This window comes from Asparagus officinalis, chromosome 4, assembly GCF_001876935.1.
Source record: "Asparagus officinalis chromosome 4, Aspof.V1, whole genome shotgun sequence".
Lineage (NCBI taxonomy): Eukaryota > Viridiplantae > Streptophyta > Magnoliopsida > Asparagales > Asparagaceae > Asparagus > Asparagus officinalis.
Window position 1 is genome coordinate 24196178 of NC_033797.1, and position 18736 is coordinate 24214913.

The 18736-nt window shown below is 36.4% G+C and overlaps 2 protein-coding genes across 3 annotated transcripts; one reads left to right on the forward strand and one right to left on the reverse strand.

The window, feature by feature from the left end:
• On the forward strand, positions 390–4495 carry LOC109836967 (probable phospholipid hydroperoxide glutathione peroxidase). The gene is made up of 6 exons (XM_020405031.1): positions 390–661; positions 1407–1483; positions 1615–1676; positions 3308–3426; positions 3940–4107; positions 4196–4495. The coding sequence occupies exons 1-6, from the start codon at positions 617–619 to the stop codon at positions 4226–4228; spliced, it is 504 nt and encodes a 167-aa protein (XP_020260620.1). The 5' UTR covers positions 390–616; the 3' UTR covers positions 4229–4495.
• LOC109836968 (protein ROS1-like) lies at positions 5295–17395 on the reverse strand. Of its 2 annotated transcripts, none has more exons than XM_020405032.1 (18): positions 16323–17395; positions 13704–15737; positions 12657–12747; positions 11288–12491; positions 10949–11028; positions 10580–10664; positions 10396–10487; positions 10225–10293; positions 10076–10112; positions 9904–9986; positions 8723–9139; positions 8603–8639; positions 8461–8521; positions 8235–8374; positions 7279–7344; positions 7079–7193; positions 6949–6987; positions 5295–5908 (listed from the first exon to the last, which is right to left on the reverse strand). In XM_020405032.1, exons 1-18 carry the CDS (start codon positions 16699–16701, stop codon positions 5769–5771), a joined length of 5169 nt encoding a protein of 1722 aa, XP_020260621.1. In that variant the 5' UTR covers positions 16702–17395; the 3' UTR covers positions 5295–5768. The 2 variants fall into 2 exon arrangements, with proteins under 2 accessions (XP_020260621.1, XP_020260622.1); XM_020405033.1 differs by having other exon boundaries at positions 8461–8518; positions 16323–17394.

Consider the following 18736-nt stretch of genomic DNA (forward strand, 5'->3'; position numbering starts at 1 on the left):
AGAGTTTTCATTTTTTTAATGACAAAACAAATAATGCCTCCCATCGCTAACGCTCTCCACGTGGGAGCGCCCCATTCACATCTACATCAGCGTGTACAGCTCTCGAGTCTACGCCCTCGCCTCTCTCGTTTGCATCATACCTTACGCAATTTTCTGATTGCCCCCACCGTCACCGCCTCAATCACAAAGTAAAGCGGGGCCCAACTGTGGCCCCCACCCGGTTACCTTCTAGATGGCCACGCCACCAAACAGCATTTCAACCACACAGCTGATCTACGCTCATCATCTTGTTCACACTTATTCACACAAAACAAAAAATATCCTATAAATTACCAATAAGTCCACCCTTTGATCTCATCACCGAGACATTTTTTTTCTACGTGCTCTGTTCTCGCACTATTCTCTCATTTAGAAATCCCATACTGTAGTTTTATTACTATTATTCTCGTACCCACCTTATTCACAAACTTTTCATTCCGGTCTTAAAAAACCCCTTTTAAGCTCTTCAAAGATCTGTTCTTTCCCATCGAGGGGTTTTAAAGAAAAAAGCTCCCACATTTAAATACCTCCTTCGTCCTCTTCGCCTAGGCTTGTGATCTCGATATCGGTCTCTGAAATGGCGTCTCCATCTGCGACCTCTGTCCACGATTTCGCTGTCAAGGTCTGATTTTTCTCGTCCTTGTTTTTGAACTTATTGTCATATTTTGGTGATTCCTCTAAAAGGTTTGTTTTTTTTATTTAGAAATCAAGTGGCTTCTCTAGAGCTTCTCGGTTACAGTCTTATTTTGTTGTTTTGGGAAATTTGGAAACTTTATTGTCTTGGAGAAGTAATTTAGGGTTTTATTTCGCTAAGAGGTTAATTAAGGTACCAGACAAAGTTATTTGACCGATAAAATTCTTGGGGTTTATTAAGCTCATCGGGAATTCCCTATTAAGTTTTTTTCTTTTTTTTCTTTTTTAGAATGAATTGTATCAAAATTGTTTGATTAGGTTATTGTTGTATTAAGCAATTTAAAAATTTTATTGAGTAATTCCCTATTAAGGTAGGTTTTTCTTATTGAGAATTAAAATTGTATCAAAATTGTTGATTAGGGTTTTGTTGGTTTAAGCAATTTAAATTTTTCTTGAGTAATTCTCTATTAAGCTAGGCTTTCTTTATTGTAAAATGAAATTTTTATCAAAATTGTTGATTAGGGTTTTGTTGTTTTAAGCAATTTAAAAAATTTCTGGAGTAGGAGAAGTAACTCGGGGTTTGGTTTACCTGAAATCTATTTAATGTTATCTGAATTGCTGCTTTTGATTTGCGATTGCTTAGTGATTTATTAGCTTTGCATCTTTTCAACAAAGATTCTATAGTTCTAGGTTATGAATACATATAAGGATTTGTCTTTAATTTATTCCTGCAGGATGCTAGGGGGAATGATGTGGATCTCAGCACTTACAAGGGGAAGGTCCTTTTGATTGTGAATGTTGCATCTCAATGGTAAGAGTATAATTTTTATTACTTCATTGTTTGGTTCTTTCTGGATTGTTTCAGATATTACTTTTATTAAGTATGCCTTCATTTTTTCATGTTTTGCACTTAGTCCAATTCTACTGTTTTCTTAATTGCAGCGGGTTGACTAACTCTAACTATACAGAGCTGAGCCAACTGTATGAGAAATACAAGGATCAAGGTACTTTCATACTCATTCACTTTAGATAACCTATCATTTCTTAGCAGTGTCATCTGTAAAAGCGTTGTTCTCCTATATGTTGTCTACTCTTATTGCTTGAGCTCAAATGCTGCTACCAGCAAGTAATCATCTTGAATGTGAAAGTTTTTTTTTTGTTGGAACTGCAAGGAAATTTGAAGATGTCCTTTGGGATGCTTGACATTGATGTTAACTCTAATGAGAAATGAGAATATATGCTAGGAAATCCCCTTTGAAATAAGAACTTCCAGCCTATTTGTGGAAAAGGATATATTAGGTGTTACTCTTAATTTTTTTGGCTTATATTCGAACTTGGAAAACCTTTGCAGGAAAATCTTACGTTTTTTGGATCATGCCTCATAACTAACCCATCTTGATGGAAACGAGTTGTATGGTATGATGATGATAATCAATTTCCTAATTTCTATAGAAGATAAAATATGTTTATTGAATGAATATATAAACTTTACCATAATTTCATTTTAATACTACATTATTTATCTTTACACAAATGATAAGAGGAAGCTGCTACTGAAACTCTTAGACTTTCAATTATTGATGTTAACCTTCTCCTGTGCCAATTTACCATTAATGCAGAAAAGCCAACATGGCCTTATACTGTATTAATTAAAATGGTCCTCTCCCTTGCTTCAAAAAAATTGCTTAGCTCTTTGGTAATTACAGGACATTGGGAGGAAGAAATGATGGGAATGAAAGGAATGGGAGAAAATAAATCCTGTTGTGAATACAAGTTTTAAGGAAGAGTAGAGACTTAAATTCCTATTCTGTTGATGGTGGAATGCACCGTGAAAGGAAGAATGTTTAAGCTACCAAGTACAAAACTAAGTAGACTTGCCATTGTCCAATTGATTCTGATAATAACCAGCAAGCAATTAGGGATTATGTGCTCCTGATGGCAGGAGATCCTGGAAATATTTAATTTCTGCAAATAATTGCCCTTCAGAGTGAGTTGCAAACTGGGTTAGGGCTAAGGTGTGAGCAGTTCTTGTGATTCTAACAGGCTCCTGGCATCTAAGATAAAATATGAAGAGAATTTTCAGCAATTTTTTCTAAATTTAAGTATTAAAATTTAAGTTTGGGATGCGTTTCAGTATTAAAATTTAAGTTGACAACACTATGTATTTTCCATGTTCAAATGATTTAAATATATGAAATGATTATGTTTACTGTGCTTGGAGAATAATTTTTTTCTCTGCTTCTTCAAGCCTGCACGCCCCACCCCCCACCGACCCGCCTCACCACCCAACACACACACAAAACAAACAAACAAATGAAATATATAGAGTATAAAATACAACCCCAACCACAACAACCAAAAAGCAACACACACAAATTACAGATGCAGATACTCCCATGTTCGTGGCATGTACCGTTATAGATTTTCATATGCTTTATTGTTTTTTTAATTCGTTGCTTATCCATGTCAGTGACATAACTACAGATTGGGTTGTGGTTGTCATTTTCTCACTCACACTGTGCCTTTTGAAGAACTGTTTTGCTAATTGTTACTTTCGATATACTTATTCCTTATGATCAGTGTTGAAGTTCGTCCTTTCCCTTCATATCTTACATAACTCTTTTGTACATTCTAGGTTTCGAGATTTTGGCTTTCCCTTGCAACCAGTTTGGAGCACAGGAACCAGGTAGTAACGAGGAGATTGTGGAATTTGCTTGCACACGCTTCAAGGCTGAGTATCCCATCTTTGACAAGGTATATACCAAAAATATCATTTATTTGTAAATCATAAATATACACTTTTTTGTTCTCTAATTATCAGAACTAGTTATTTTTATATTTATTCCCTATTGTATGGCAAGTATAATGTTATTCAACACTTTTGCCTACATTTTTGTATGTTTCGCTACTCTCTTTACATTCCCCTTAATTGAATTGGATGGTTTTCCTCCATTTTCACTCAAATACTAGGATCATAGAACCTGCTGGAAGTTTTTATGGGAGTACATGAAGCATTAAACTAATTATTTTATGAGCCACAGTCCTCACCGTCTACATTTGTTTGTGTGGTCCTTTCATGTTTCCTTTATATGAGAAATTTGAATTACGAAAGGGAAATAGTTGCTTGACCCTTACACATATGATCTCTGCAGTCACAATAATGACCCTGTATTATATATTGTAGTTTGTCATAATCATTTGAAATGAACGCCAGGACTTTGATATATTTTTCCCAGTTTATTTAATGTATACTCCTATGTGATATAGGTTGATGTGAATGGGGACAAAGCTGCACCAATCTACAAGTTCTTGAAGTCCAGCAAGGGAGGCCTATTTGGAGATAGCATCAAGTGGAACTTCTCAAAGTTTTTGGTTGACAAGGATGGGAAAGTTGTGGATCGCTATGCACCCACTACTTCCCCTTTCAGTATTGAGGTAAGAGAGACGTTGAACCTCACAGAATTTTGATTTTGGTTATGACTCATGTAGAATCTATATTTAATGTGATTTCCTCTGTTTGCAGAAGGACATAAAGAAGTTATTGGGAGTCGCCTAAATTCTGTGATGGTTGGATCCAGACCTTGATTAATAAATACCTTGCCGGGTCTCTCTGTATGCTGGAGTTCATGATACTATGCTTGTTTACTTACTTGTATTGAATCTACTTCAGTTCCAAAAGCCTCCTTTTGTGGGTGGCTAGTAGTAGAATGTTATGATGCATAATACACTGTATAAGCTTGTGATATATTACTCGAAAGTGCGGCTATTTTATCTGTTTGTGAAGTTTATGTAACTTATTATTAAGCTGTGGTTTAAATTGCTACTCTCTTCTTCTTCTGGTGGATACTGTTTTTGAGTGCCTTCGTTTTATGAAATATTGCAATGTTATGCTATTATGATGTTGATGGTTAAATAGTCCAGTGCCCTTTCTTCTTCGCAAATCCGCTGCCCTTGCTTTTGGGTTCAGACTAGCTATGAATGCCTCCTTTGGGTTCCCATGGAATTCCATGATTTCAGCTGGATGAGCGGTGCAAATTCATGAGGTTTTTAGTTACATCCAGCCTTGGTCTCATATGGAGCAACATTGATTAGGCTAGTTATAAAGGTTTCCACCTATTTCCTCTGCCTGGTCATTTCAGGTATTTGTTGGACATAGGATAGACATAAAGATTAAATCACCCCATGTATTATTTGGACAATTTTCTCTTCCATGTTACATATGGTGAACGCGGCTTTTAAGATGTACTTCCAGCTGCAGTTAACAGCGATCCCTGTAACTAGTGGGAAGGACCGTAATTTTCTTCAGTATGCCTCTTCTGTATGTGTTGGACCTAAGGTATTACTCATATGTATATAAGTTTACTGGCAAATCTCCATCTTTCCAATTTTACAGTTCTGAGAAGTAACTGCAATTCTCGCATACTACCTAACAATATGATCGATTTATAAGCAAGTAGACGAGAAAAGGATAAAAAGGCAAGCAAGCATGCAGTTATAAATAATTAACTGAGGATACCGGTTAGAACTGCTGTGAACAATAACTTTACATTTCTACAAGGAATTCACAATATGAATTCTTTGTCAAACAACCAGTTCCCAATCTAGCAGATCACAAAGACACAGAACAATAAAGCCTGCAAGAAACCGGCATTTTATGCGAAAGAATGATGCCATCATTGAATTATACACTTCTCATGATGATTTTTTACTTATTTGAGACAGATACATGCTACATAGAAGTACAAACATGTTCTACTGATCAAAGCTCCACCTGCTCATGGAAATTTCATAACATCCTAGATATGACTTGAAAATTGCCAGATTGAACATTATGATACAGAATCCTAGTTATAAATTACACTTGATAGTGAAACTTCTCACCGATCTCTTATGCATGTATTATTGCCCTTCAAGGTAGAGGTTCACGAAACAAGAAATACTTCCCCCGCCTACTATTCTCATGTTCTTTTTTCTACTTCTTAACTTGTTTTTTTTCTCTTCTACTTCCTACAAGAATGTTTTGGCCTCATCATGTTACAGAAAAAACTGTCAGCCTCTTCAGTACCTTGATCCAGAACAATTTGTTGGTCAGTAATCTATGCTTTCTTCTCTTCTGATGCTGCTCCTGCTCCTGGCTTTTTGGTTCTAGTTACTTTGCTAGCGGGGAAGTGTAGCCTTGCAAAGAGAGGCCTTGGTGCTCTTGCTGTCCGATCAAATCCCCTCACACACACAAACCCTGAGGAATTTACAAAGAAAATTATAATTTTTATTTTACATTTCATTTCAGAGTCGAACCAATATGGAAATGAAAAAAATATTAAAAAATAATGATAAACTCAAGCTGATTTATAATATTTTCCCCAAGCGTAAGGGAATGTAAAAGTCATTAAAACCAGTTTCAAAAAGGTGTTGCTTAAAGTATGTGCTATGCTCCTATATTTCAAAGTTATCGTATTTCTTTCTTTTTTTTATAGAAAAAATTTCTCGCACTTCCTACTGGATTAAGTTCTATATGTCCAGGAGTTGAAACATAGGAACAAAAAGAAAATATAAAAACACCAATTTAGAAACTCAGAAATATGTTTAATTTCCTGTCAACAGAGGAACAACTGCGCCAGAAAGCAGAAAAAGGATTGGAACAGAAACACTGCACGGGGGTGGGGGGGTTGATCCATGTTTGGTTGCAAATTTTGCAGGAAAATAAAGTAGACATTTTACCTTGTCTGAATTCAACTTAAATCATAATTGTTTTAGCCTGTATAATGCTGACAATGATAATGATAGTTTGACGTATACAAGCAATGTTTTTTTGTGCTTTGTTGTTCACAAAGACTATGGATCATATTGAATAGATTCACCTCCTGGATGTATATTGACTTACTGTACATAGATTTTTAAATATAAGCTTATCCTCAAAACAAGAAGGAAAAACAAAAAGAGACCGGATACATTCAAGGTCAGATTCAAAGAAAATATTGTAGTCACTGGTTTTATGCAGAAAAATGGTGTTGCCTAATTTTGATACCTATGACCCAACTGCTAAAAATTAGTGCCACAATGGTATTAGTAGTTTTAGCCTCTTTCTAAGAACTTGTATACCAAAGGACATAAAACTGCCTCTATAGTGACATAAAAAGATTTGCATTTTGCATGCAAAGCAACGTTCTGAAGAATTTGCATGAAAACTCAGGAAATAAAGCTACAGAACTACTCACCACATATACCCTCTTCCTATTTAAAAATTATAGAAAATAATCTATTATCAGCATTACATACCTCTCCAAAAGCAGTGTTGTATCCCTTCAGTTGTAAGTCCTACCAATATAGACGATTTACATGCTGTCAGTACATTGTTCATAATATTAATATTAACAGAGACAAAAATATCAGGTCTTCGTGTTAATACCTTTAAATATTGATGGTATAGATGTTCCGAAATAAACAGTTCTTCTCGGAAGATTCCATATCCAGTCCCTTGGAACATCAATGGGGTTACGGCTAGAATCATGATCCGCAAATACCTGCATCAAAATTATATTTGTTAAGTATTTGCACAATTGCTGTCATTTGCATTATTCAAATTTATCATAAGGACACCACATTTACCTCGTTAACTTGAAAATATGTGCCATTGAGAGGAAAGCTTCCTCTATTTGCTGTCCTACATGGAATCTGTTAAAGTTGATATAACAATTAACAATAATCATTAGTCTTCTCGTCTATATACAAACATATACCTCAGTGATGGTTCATCATTAGGGGTGGTAAACGATTGAAACGAATACTAAGGTGTTCATATTTGTATTTGTTTAAAATTATCGAATTCGAATGTGGACTCTAATATTCATATATCTAGTTTTTATCGAATTCGAATGTGGACTCTAATATTCATATATCTAGTTTTTCGAATTCGAACTCGAATACTTGGTATTTGATAAATATTCATGAATATTCACGAATACTTATCGAATATCAAAGTATATTTATTCCGCTAAAGAGTTTGATTATCAAATATTATTAAAATTCTTAAATAAAAATTATTCCTTTATAACATATGATGTATATATATTTAAATCAAAATTTTAATTAGAAAACATATTTAAGATAATTTAAGCCTTAAAATCAGTATATAAAACTTAAATAGAAATAAGTGGATTAAAAATATGACATCATATGTGCAATAATACAAATAATAAGCTTTGATCAAATTTTAAACAAATATTTAATAGACAAACGAATTGAATATACATCTGGTTAAATTCTATTCATTAGTAAATGAACTACTGAATCGAATATGACCGAATAGTTATTCAAACAATTATTGAATTATTTATTAATTATTTGGTTCATTTCCACCCCTATTCATCATTAAAGAGGGTTAATTTCACAAAATCCCCTGAACTTTGGGGAATTTTGCGCATGACCCCCCTAAAGAAGGGGTGTGCTGAGAAAAGTTTTTTTTTTTGCGTCGCCCGCGCGGGGGGGGGGGGGGGGCGGTTGAAATTAATTAATTGTTGAATATAAGATGTTAAAATTCATCATAGATAAGTAATTAGCATTACCAAAAGTGTCCCCCTGACCGTTTGCGCTTGTGCTTCTCTTATACTGTTGCAACTAAAGCAAGTATTCCGGTTGCACAATTTACCGGCATCCTGAGAGTTGCAGCATGCAGTCGGGGGCTCAATTGATTGAGCAGTCTCCCCTATTAACATGTCATTGACAGTACATAATTAATAAAATTATAATCGAGCATGTCTTAGATTTCCAACTACAACTAAATTTGCTTGCCTGGAGTCCATATAGCTAACAGGTAAGGGCAGGGATCATCCACCTCTCTTTTTTCCAGCTGCTACAGATTAAGGAGAAAATATATAGCATGGTCTAAAATCATGCAAATCGGAAAATATTTGCAGATAAGAAAATATCTTACTCCTTCTAAGAGAGGATGTGAATCTGGTAGTTCATAACTGCAAGGATTGAAAGATAAGGTCAGATTGTATAATAATAACTTTAGTGCATCATTTTAAAGGATAATAGTATAACAACATACACTAGATGTTCCGTTCGCAACCGGTTAACATTCTTGAGCTTAGGCATGGGGATCGATGCAGCTTCTGGAGTTATGGCGACCAACGCCTTTGACATATCACCATCCATGTAATTTTGCAAATTCTGAGTGAACTCTTCAAAATTGAGCTTTATTGTAGGAATTTCGTCCGGATCATTATAAAAAGCATCTTCTATATCGATTTCTGTAGTTTCTATAAATTCGGGCTCAGGTGATGAAGGTTCCTCAATGATAGGCTCACAGTTTCCAGAAGCTGTTTGTTCTCTTGAGTGTGTAATCCCTTCAAGTTGAGGCAGGGAGAGTGGTACGGGAACCGAGCCATAGCTTCTAGTAGAGGAAACGGGAATTGTTGAGCTCACCATACGTTTCTCCTCTGGTCCTGGAAGAGCGAGCCTCGCACTGAAAGACAAATGCGGTAATAAGAACCACTGACATATATAGTATTCCAAACCAAAAATTTTCCAGAATTTTAGCTAATCTATGCATCACTAACATCTAGGAAATACAATTTATATAATCTTCCAAATGAAATTACTAACTCCGCTAGTGTTATGTTTTGTTTTATTGCTGGTATTCTCTATCCCAGGCCACGATAATAGAGGAGGGTTGCATTAATAGCCAACAGTTAGCATAAAACATTGTCAGATCTACCTAACATGAATCTTATAGGAAGCATAGGATTCATGTAGCTAATCCCAGTAGCTGATCCCAGAAAGTCGGGACAAAGGCTTTGTTGTTGTTTTTCCAAATAAAATTACTATGGCTACAACGGCTTTTAATGTTTATTGGCAATCTTTCAGATTAGAAAGGAAACTATGCCACGCGACTTCAAATTAGGAAAATTCTTTTGGAGATATTTGAATCTAGAGTTGTGCAAACATTTTTACAACATTGTCTTTTTAGAAGAAAGAATGCAGGGTTAGACCAAACCTGACTCCAGCTTGACTTAACATTTTATTAGCATGAGATGAATTTGGTGTATCCATGGCTAGCATTAAGGGTTCGCAATATTTTGAATGAGTGGCCTTATAGAAAATGTGCTGAAACTTCTGTATAAGTTGCCAGAAGGACTCATCATCCATCTGTATTAATTGGAGCAGCAAAACAACTTACCGTACTTGAAAGTATTTCAATTTAAGTTATTTTTGAAGTATCCATTATACCTAGCAAATGCACTTGCAAAGTGTTTGCATTCTCCTCTCATTGGGCAAGCATTACAATTTGGTTTGCTCTTTGTACAGAAAACCTGCATGAAATTTCATATAATTTGCTTTATCATGCATATTAATCAACCCATTACTTGCATATAGTACTGAAATAAGCTGAAAGAATCACCTTGCCAAAAGTAATTAACTGGTAGTGTAGCTCATACCTGGAAAGTTAAGACATAAGACTAGAATTAGTTGATTTACATGTCAATGCATAAAATTGTTAATATATATACGAAAATAAAAGGAACATTGGAATAGGGTTGTAGAGTGTACAGTGTACGCTGATCAAGTTTACATAGCCGAGGCCAAAGGTACTTTTGAATTGTCTCCAATATAGGGTACCTTCATTGAATATGAGGGGGGGAAAGGTAATGGCTGATTCCATTTAGTATATATTTGCAGTTGAGAAGCTCTCTATAGAATTAACAATGTCTAGATGCTTACATTTCTAAAAGATGCAACTGAAGAGACTCTGGCAGAGGTTGAAGTGGTACCCATCCAAGCCTCACAGCTATGCGACCAACATTTGTGTCAACCTTGTAAATGATACAAACTGATGAAACATAAACGCAAGATTTAACAAATCTTTTAACTATGTATGGTAGTCCTTTAAGATGGGAGTCCTTACAGGAAAAGCTAGATGGTGAAGTGTCAAAAGCCGAACACATTCAACACTCTTGAGCCCCAGTCCCCTTATGCTAAGAAGGTAGTCCCTGAAAGTACCAGAAGAAATTATACCCTGAAAACTTACAGTAAAAGTTAAGTCTGACATAATCTGGAGAAAAGACAACAATCATAGACATTTGAAGCCTGAATTTTCAAGATGCTTCACATGAAAATGGAGCAAACTGAAAAATTAGGACGAATATTGAAATATAAGGATGAAAGTGCAAACTTTTTTTTACTGCTGGTTTAAGGAAACTCCTAGCTCAATCACTTTTTACAGTATCACTGGTATGAACAATAGAACCAATACATGATTTACATTATATCTTACTTTGCTTTGTCCGGCGGAATGTCTCTTAACCATTCGAGATCAATGCTTCCATGATCTTGAACTAGCCGATTGAGGAAGTCCTGGAAAAAGTTAAATCATAATTAAAGTAACCATTTTGGGGAAAGGAAAGTCAGCTGTAAATTGGTCTTGCATTAGATTTTATGCCTAGAGATGCTAATTAAAATATAGGGGAAGTACTTTTTGTCATTACATACTTAAAGAAAACCAGTCACCACAAGAACAAAGTTAATGTTGTTTTACTGAATAAACTGCAAAGCAGTATGTGTATATAAATAAACTCAAAGATAACTTCTGTCTAGAACATTTTTCTAGGCTTACCTTAATTCGTTCAGCCAGCATATTGTTCATCCCTCTCTCACGGATAGCATTTGATATTTCATTTACATCCGCATTCCTTAATGCTTCATAATCCAGCGAGTCCATTGCGTCACTGCTCCGTTCTTTTTTTGCACCATCTTTTTGTACCTTCTTCCTCAGACTATCCCAATCATAGGTCTTCTTCTCACTCTCAATTTTTCCATTTTTAACCTTTGATTCCTTGTTCAGAGTTTCAGATGAAACCTTTTGGGATGTGTTTGCTTCGTTTCTTAATTTTGATTCAGCTACACCTCCGGCAACCAAATTGTTCCTCTGGTTGTCATTGTGTAAATTTGAATAAGGTTGAGGTGTTTGAACTGCTTGGTGAGTTGTTTCCAAATGAACTTCTGCATGAGGGGCAGCTTTAACGCTGGTTGAACTTTCTGTATATGCACCAAATTGTCCATTGGTTGTCTCATTAATAGTCCTTTGATTTAAACCAAAAGCAGATGGATGCAAATTAGACTGGTTATAATCATTTATGAAAACGTCAGATCTCTCTGTTCTCAAAGATCCAGAGCTTGAGAAATTTTGATAACTGTAAGATGCAGTACCACACAAACTTGACCAGTCAATAAAACCACTATGATCCGCGGATAGCATCCCTTCATTGCCAGTAGCTTTCAAGTTATTCAGCACTCTTCCATCTGCCATCTCCAGAAGCTCTCTGAATGAACTGACGCCATTGCCCCTTCGTCTAGTTAGCAACTCATCAGCTTCAGAGTTCAATGATGGACTTGGTTTAAACTGCTCAGTTGTTTGAGCTGGCAATTCTGACGAACTGTGAGATGAAGCTGCAGAATTCTGCGATGAAACAACATCATCGGATGACTTCTTGTCATCACCTTCTACTGCACTTGTACAGCTAGTGACAGTAATGGCAGTGCCCAAAACGCTGTCCGGTGATTCATGACCTAATCCTAGCCCTATTTCATGAAAATCCAGAATGCTACTGCCTACATTATCGCTTTCAAGTGACTCATTGCTGGGAGCCATTTCTTTATTATGCATTTGCACAGGTTGCTTGGGGCTTGATGAGCTTTGGCCACATATCTCTGGCTCTGATACTTCTTCTATAGATCTGCTTATAGTTTCCACATTAGCACTCCTGTTGTTATCCTTTAACCGAGGAGGATACCTCGCAGCAAGGCACATGAATGCTGAGCTGTTAAAATCAAAGATGGAAAACCGTGACCAAATGAATGAAACAACTTCTAGCTTTCATTCTCCATTTTAATCTCAAATTTGCTTAAAAAATCAGGAGAAATTTTATGATCAGGGGTAACAAAATAAACATGATATTTCTCCAATTTAAGGGATGAGTTTTCACCTTGAAAGATGGTCGGAGACATTCTGCGTAAGAAAAACACCAATTACTGAATCCACAACTGATCCCTTCCACTTGGAGAAGCGTCTATCACCTGGAAAAGGGACGTAATAACTTAAGAGAAGTGCAAATTCACAATTAAATTTGTCACTACCAGTACCACATAACTATAATATGATGTCTTATGCTGGGTCTCTTAATTTGGAATAATACATACAACACCAGTCAACAAAGAGAAAAATGCATGCATTTAGATACCTATCACCAGATAAGTCTGAAGCTTTTCATATACTTCATTTTTCTTAATTTCTGTTCAAAAGTTATAAATATAACATTTAACAACAAGCAGAACAATGCATTAAATACCTATTATCAAAAAAAAAAAAATCTGAAGCTTATATAATCAAAATTTGTTAATTTAAGTTCAGTAACATTTTAGTTTAGCATATAAATTGAGACAAGGATCTCTTGGAATTACAAAACAATTACAAAACATGATAGATTAAGTAAGTCTCGTCTATTTATGTTTTTATATAGAACTAGACAAAGTAAAGGGTAGGCAGGTACTACACGTCTGAATAAAATTTGGGGACATAGTTTAACATTTCCTATGTGAATTTGTTAAAAAATGTGAGCATAATGGAGCAAACAATTGGTTGACCAACTGCAAATAAATTAACTATGTTGTAAAGCAAGCCTAATGATATTATTACACTCGAATCTGAAACATTGGCAATGCTTCCTTGTTAATCTCTTCTAATATTGTAAGAGAAGCGCATAGGCAATCCTATTGAGCATAAATTTCCACAATCATCCTGCATAAATGTGTTATTCCATAAAAGTAGACTCTTACCATAATCTTGCAATCAAACCACTGTAATTCAAAATTAAATGACCACCCAGGCCGGCAGATTTCATTTGTTAGTTGCAGTTAAGTCAAAATTTTGCTCAGTACAGTTTTTTTCCTCACATAAATACTTAAAAGAGTAAAATTAGCATATCGGTCAGATGTAAAGATTATTAATCATAAAGAAAGAACAATAATAATACCTTGGATCAGATGCATCCTAGCAATGAATGAGTCTGCACGACCACGAAAAATTCGTCTTTCTTCCTCCCACCACTTCTCCTTATCTATGTTTGTTCCCTTGCCTTCACCACTTTCCTTTCCCATCAAAAGTCTCCATACCCGATCTGACTCGGGATCCAAATCAACCTTTGGCCTAGGTTTCCGCTTCTTGATAAGATTGTCGTCAAAGGGAACTATAGCACCACTTCCACCAGCATAAGGAACTAGCGCATTTTGTGGTTGAATTGCAACAACAACTCCATCACTGCCATTTATGTCCAAATGCTTCAATCTTTGAACAATTTCCTCCAAAGGATCCCCATATTGTACAAGTACCCTCGTCTGGACATTTGTGGCCATGGAATTAACAAGATGTTCTTTTTCCTTTTTCTTCTGCCTTCTAGCCTTTGGTTTTGTTTGCTTTTCAGTAAGAACCTCAACACGAGCTTTGGGTCCATAAACCTCATTTGCCTGACAATTATTACTGTATATTGATGTTTTTTCAGGAGTTGGAGGTTGGTTACTGTTCATTGTAGGACTTAAGATTGGTATCTGATCTTGAACTTGTTTGTAGCTTGCCTGCCTCTCGTAGTAATCAAATGTCAATGTATGCTTTGATGATTGCATTCTCCCATGGGCCATCAACCTTTGTGCATCTGCAAAGGTGAAACTAGTAGTTTGCATCGTATGGATAGGTTTGCAACCACTAGAAGGAGGACAAGACGACATAGACGAAGCATTATGTGTGGACTCATTCTGATCATTTTCTACTCTCCTTCTCTTGTGAGTATCAGTGTAGTTCACATTGCAGTTTCCATTTGTCCTGCTGATTCTGTTGTAGTCTCCATTTCCCACTTGAAGTAGCAGATCTGAGCTTCCATTTGAAGCAACCGGGACTTGGGCCACATGTGAATTTCTCACTTCATTGCCTTGAATGTTTCGACAATTCATCATCCTAGCAAGTTTCTTCAAATTCTCTCCCTCTCTTCTAGCAGGCTGCTGAGATGATGAGTTCATGTCATTTACCATTTTTTCATAGTCAGCCTGCCATTTCATTTTCATCATTTCCAACCTCGAAGGCTGAGGAGGTTGATTTGGAGTTTGTGGAACTCTTAGATTCTCATTGCCAGATGGATTCATCGAACTGTTGAGACTAAATTCAATACCATGGTCAATTGAACTCTCTAAAACAACCGAGTCCTGCCCTTGGGAGCTAACAACAGTTTCTTTCCTTAATCCTGTTAATTGATCTTCTGCAGCTTGAGACTCTGCTAAATCAAAATTCAAACTTCGCCTAACTGGCTTCTTCCTACTGCTGCTATCTTGATCAGCAATATTTTCTGGTGCATTTGTGGGGGTCTCTTTCTCTAGTGGGCTTTCACCTTTATTTTTCCTCACATATTTCCTCTTTCCACTTGGATTTTCTACAGATTTTGGAGGCTTAGGAGTTGCAGGTTTTCTTGGTGCTCTAGCAGGTTTTCCTTCTCTAATCACTTTTGGTGTATACTTCCTCCTCTTTGGCTTATTTTGAGGAGTCTTATTCAAATCTATTCCTTGATTCTCTCCATCGGCTTGCTGAACAATGGTTTCTTCAGATGAATTTGCAACCACATTTCTCTCCTCTAACTGATTTTGGGAAGTAACAACCTGAGAACAGTCCACCTGATTTGAAAAAGACTGTTCTGCTGGTTTCTCTGCAGCAAATGGTGAGAATCTTCCAGATCCATTCATCAGTAGATCCTGAAAGCTTGTTGTTTCATCATTCAAATCCAGATCGATAACCTCATGAGGCTTATCTACTGTAGTTTGTTGCAATTTTCCAGACTCATTCCATAGCAGATCCTGGAAGCTTGCCACATTACTAACCGAACCCAAATCTTTTATCCTTTCCATCTGGTTCTTCTCCATGGTTGCTGGAGGTGCTGGGTAGTTCATCAGATCATTGACAACTCTGCTCGCCGTGTTATTATCAGGCAACAAGTTAAGATTTGGTAAGTAAGGAAAGGACATTCTATCTGCAAACCGAGAAAATACACAAATTAACAGACTGAAATGCACAGCAACTTTAAAGAACAAGAAATTCTAACCAACTTATCATGCCCCCAAACCTGCATCGTAGCTTAAGGTACATGAAAAAAGCAACTTGCTCAAGAGTGAATGCTAAACTTGTTATTCACTTCAATATCATAAAACAATGAGTAGTGATAACCAGGCTCTACAAACCCCCATACTACTTCTGCTGCTAAAAATAAAAAGGTGGGGACCTTGACGACTCATCATTTATTATTGCACTTCAAGAGGAAGCATTGCACGCTGCTGTTCCAAATAGTTCGAAAGTAGTATGAAAATAGAATGAAATTTGTAGCCTAGATAGTATTATCCTCAAACAATATTTCAAGAAAAAAAGACTTTGCTATAGACTGTAGTAACTAGTTTATGGGTGATATAGTTTGTCTTGTTACAATCTTCAGCACTTTATGGAACTTTTAATATAAGTACAGTTATTTTTTGTGAAAGTGCACGACAGGCTTATCTATGCAACGAATTTGATTAGTGACACCAACTTATTCTATCAACTACTAGGAAAAAAGAATACTCACACTGAGGTTTCGGTGCTAATGGCGGCAAAGACGAGTTCCTACCATTCACCATTAACCGATTCTGGTTCAAGAACTCAGCATTCATCTCCTGATTACTACGACCAATTCGACCAATCATAATCGGAGCTACATTCATCTGCCTCATGATCGCCGGATCATTAGTCGCCAGCAGTCTAGTGTAGGGCATCTGAGTTATTCCCTCGCCATGAAATAGCAATGTCCGTAGCTCACCGGAGTCAGCGTTGGCGACGCCGGAATTGAACCAGTTAGGATTTAAGATCACCGGAGTTGGCGCCGGCGGCCCCTTTAGTGGGATGGGCTTTGCTGGGGTCACTGGAACCCATTGACCCCGATTCCCAAAGTCCTTTGGAACCTCCATTCCAAAAGATAGACAATGGAGGAAAAACTAAGGGACAAAGTTGGGATTTTTATTTCCAAATTGAGGTTTCTCTCATTTCTCAGCTCCTAAGTTTGAGACCCATTGTTGACATCAACAACCAAGAAAGAGATCTCCTCAAACAAAAGGAAATCTAAGAGAGTGAAAAACAAAGAGCAAATTTATTGAAGGATCTTAAAGGATTTCACAGCCAAATCACTCAAAACTCTGAGATCTCTCACAACACCCAGAATCCAGCGAGAGGAATTAAAAGCAGAAGAAACCAAAAGGAAAATGCATGGATTGTGAATCCTGATGCATTTGGTAACAACCATTAAAGAGCTCTAAATTCACTGAATCTTGATACCAAATCAAGAAAACAACAAAAAGGGGGGAAACCCCAATCTGGGTTCGCTCAGAAATCGACCAAATTCTCTGATTTAAGCCAAAAAAAGGGACCAAATTGCAAAGGAAAGATGGGTTTTTTCTCTACATACCAGAAACCATTAATGCTGTAATAAAAAACCCAGATACGCTTTCTTCTTCTTCTTCTTCTTCTTCTTCTCACAGAGAAAGAAAGCCAAAAAAAAGAGGCTGGCTCAAGATGAAGACTTGTTCTTAATCTGGTCTTTGTTTCTAATTTTCAATTATTTATTTATTTTTTATTAATTTTGGGTGTTGGAGGTAAAGAGAGCATGCAATGCAAGTGCTACAATAAAAACAAGGACATCGGTAAACAAAAGTAACGTGGGCTTTTTTTTGTATTTGTAAAATTATAACAATATAACTGCCAACGTATCTTTTGTTTAATTTATTTGTAAAACAGTACTTTCCTTTTTTCTAATTTTACAGTGGGATATCGCGCGAGATACTCGAGTTCTTTTGAGCGAGACGCGGCGGGCGAGTCGTTGGGGTCACGTGATATGTAACAGTGAGAAGGCGGGGCCCGTTAGGTTATCTAGCACTTGACACGTGGCAGAGTGACGGCCGTTAGTTTGGTTAAAGAGCGTTTTAGCTTTGAGGCGTCTACGGTGTTTGGCGCGACTCCGGCGGAGTGCTCAAGGCCTGATCCCCACCCTTAAGTACAGACTAACACATGCCTTTTAATTGGTATATTTTTTTGCAGAAAATGCCCAAATGAACAGTAATTTGCAAATGGAAACTCTTTATTGCTTGTAGAGTAATGATAAGTATACTATAAAATTTATACACTCACACAAATAAAAAAGTATGGTTCATGATGACTCACAATTTTGCTCGACGATTTCTAAAAAACGACCCACGCATTTGTTAGTGAAAGGAGATGAGTAGTATAGAATTTATAATATAATTATCATTTTCCTCGCATACATGGTTAAATTGAGAAATTAATCGAATAAGGATTGTAGCTCAACCTTAAAATGTGAAATCTCTCGCAATTCAGATGAATTTGTTTATTACGCAACTTGAATTAATAGGTATTTGATAATCTCCTAGGAGTGTGAAAAAGCTAATCGAATATCATGATGTATTTTGTCATTTTTGACATGGAACCTCAAAAGCAGCTTTTCTAAGCAAAAAAGGAACTGAGCTAAATTTTGTATAATTGAGGTAACAATTAAATGATACTTACAAGTGGGATTCTATACCTTCATTACATGATCTTCATCAGACTGATGGAGATTGAATGTCGTCCTTGACACAGAGGACCTCCGGCGCTCTACCTCAAATACCACTGATTATTTTAGAATGCTCAGGGACTCCTATTTATCATTTAAAACTTGTTTTTCATCTTCAAAAAAACTCCAAAGAAAGTCTTAGATATTAATTAATTGAGCTTAAAACGCTCAACAGATTTTGGATTTATCGAAGATAGACCTCGCAAAGTAGTATGAATCTTATCAGAAACCTGTATGGTGCCGGACATTCTGGGCCATGTAGAGAAGCAGTGAAATACCAAAAATGCACCTAAAATAAAATTTGTATGGCTCAGAGCGTCCCGCACGGTACGGGGTATTTTGATAAGAATATACACACTCCTTAGAAAACATCGAGGCAC

Excerpts from the sequence above, each read along its gene's own strand:
- LOC109836967 (XM_020405031.1), top strand. The coding sequence starts at position 617 with ATGGCGTCTCCATCTGCGACCTCTGTCCACGATTTCGCTGTCAAG. Across the intron at positions 1,677-3,307 it reads TGAGAAATACAAGGATCAAG|GTTTCGAGATTTTGGCTTTC; the intron begins GTACTTTCATAC and ends TGTACATTCTAG. Across the intron at positions 3,427-3,939 it reads AGTATCCCATCTTTGACAAG|GTTGATGTGAATGGGGACAA; the intron begins GTATATACCAAA and ends TATGTGATATAG.
- LOC109836968 (XM_020405032.1), bottom strand. The coding sequence starts at position 16,701 with ATGGAGGTTCCAAAGGACTTTGGGAATCGGGGTCAATGGGTTCCAGTG. Across the intron at positions 15,738-16,322 it reads ATTAGCACCGAAACCTCAGT|ATAGAATGTCCTTTCCTTAC; the intron begins GTGAGTATTCTT and ends CTCGGTTTGCAG. Across the intron at positions 10,665-10,948 it reads ATTCCGCCGGACAAAGCAAA|GGACTACCTTCTTAGCATAA; the intron begins GTAAGATATAAT and ends TGGTACTTTCAG.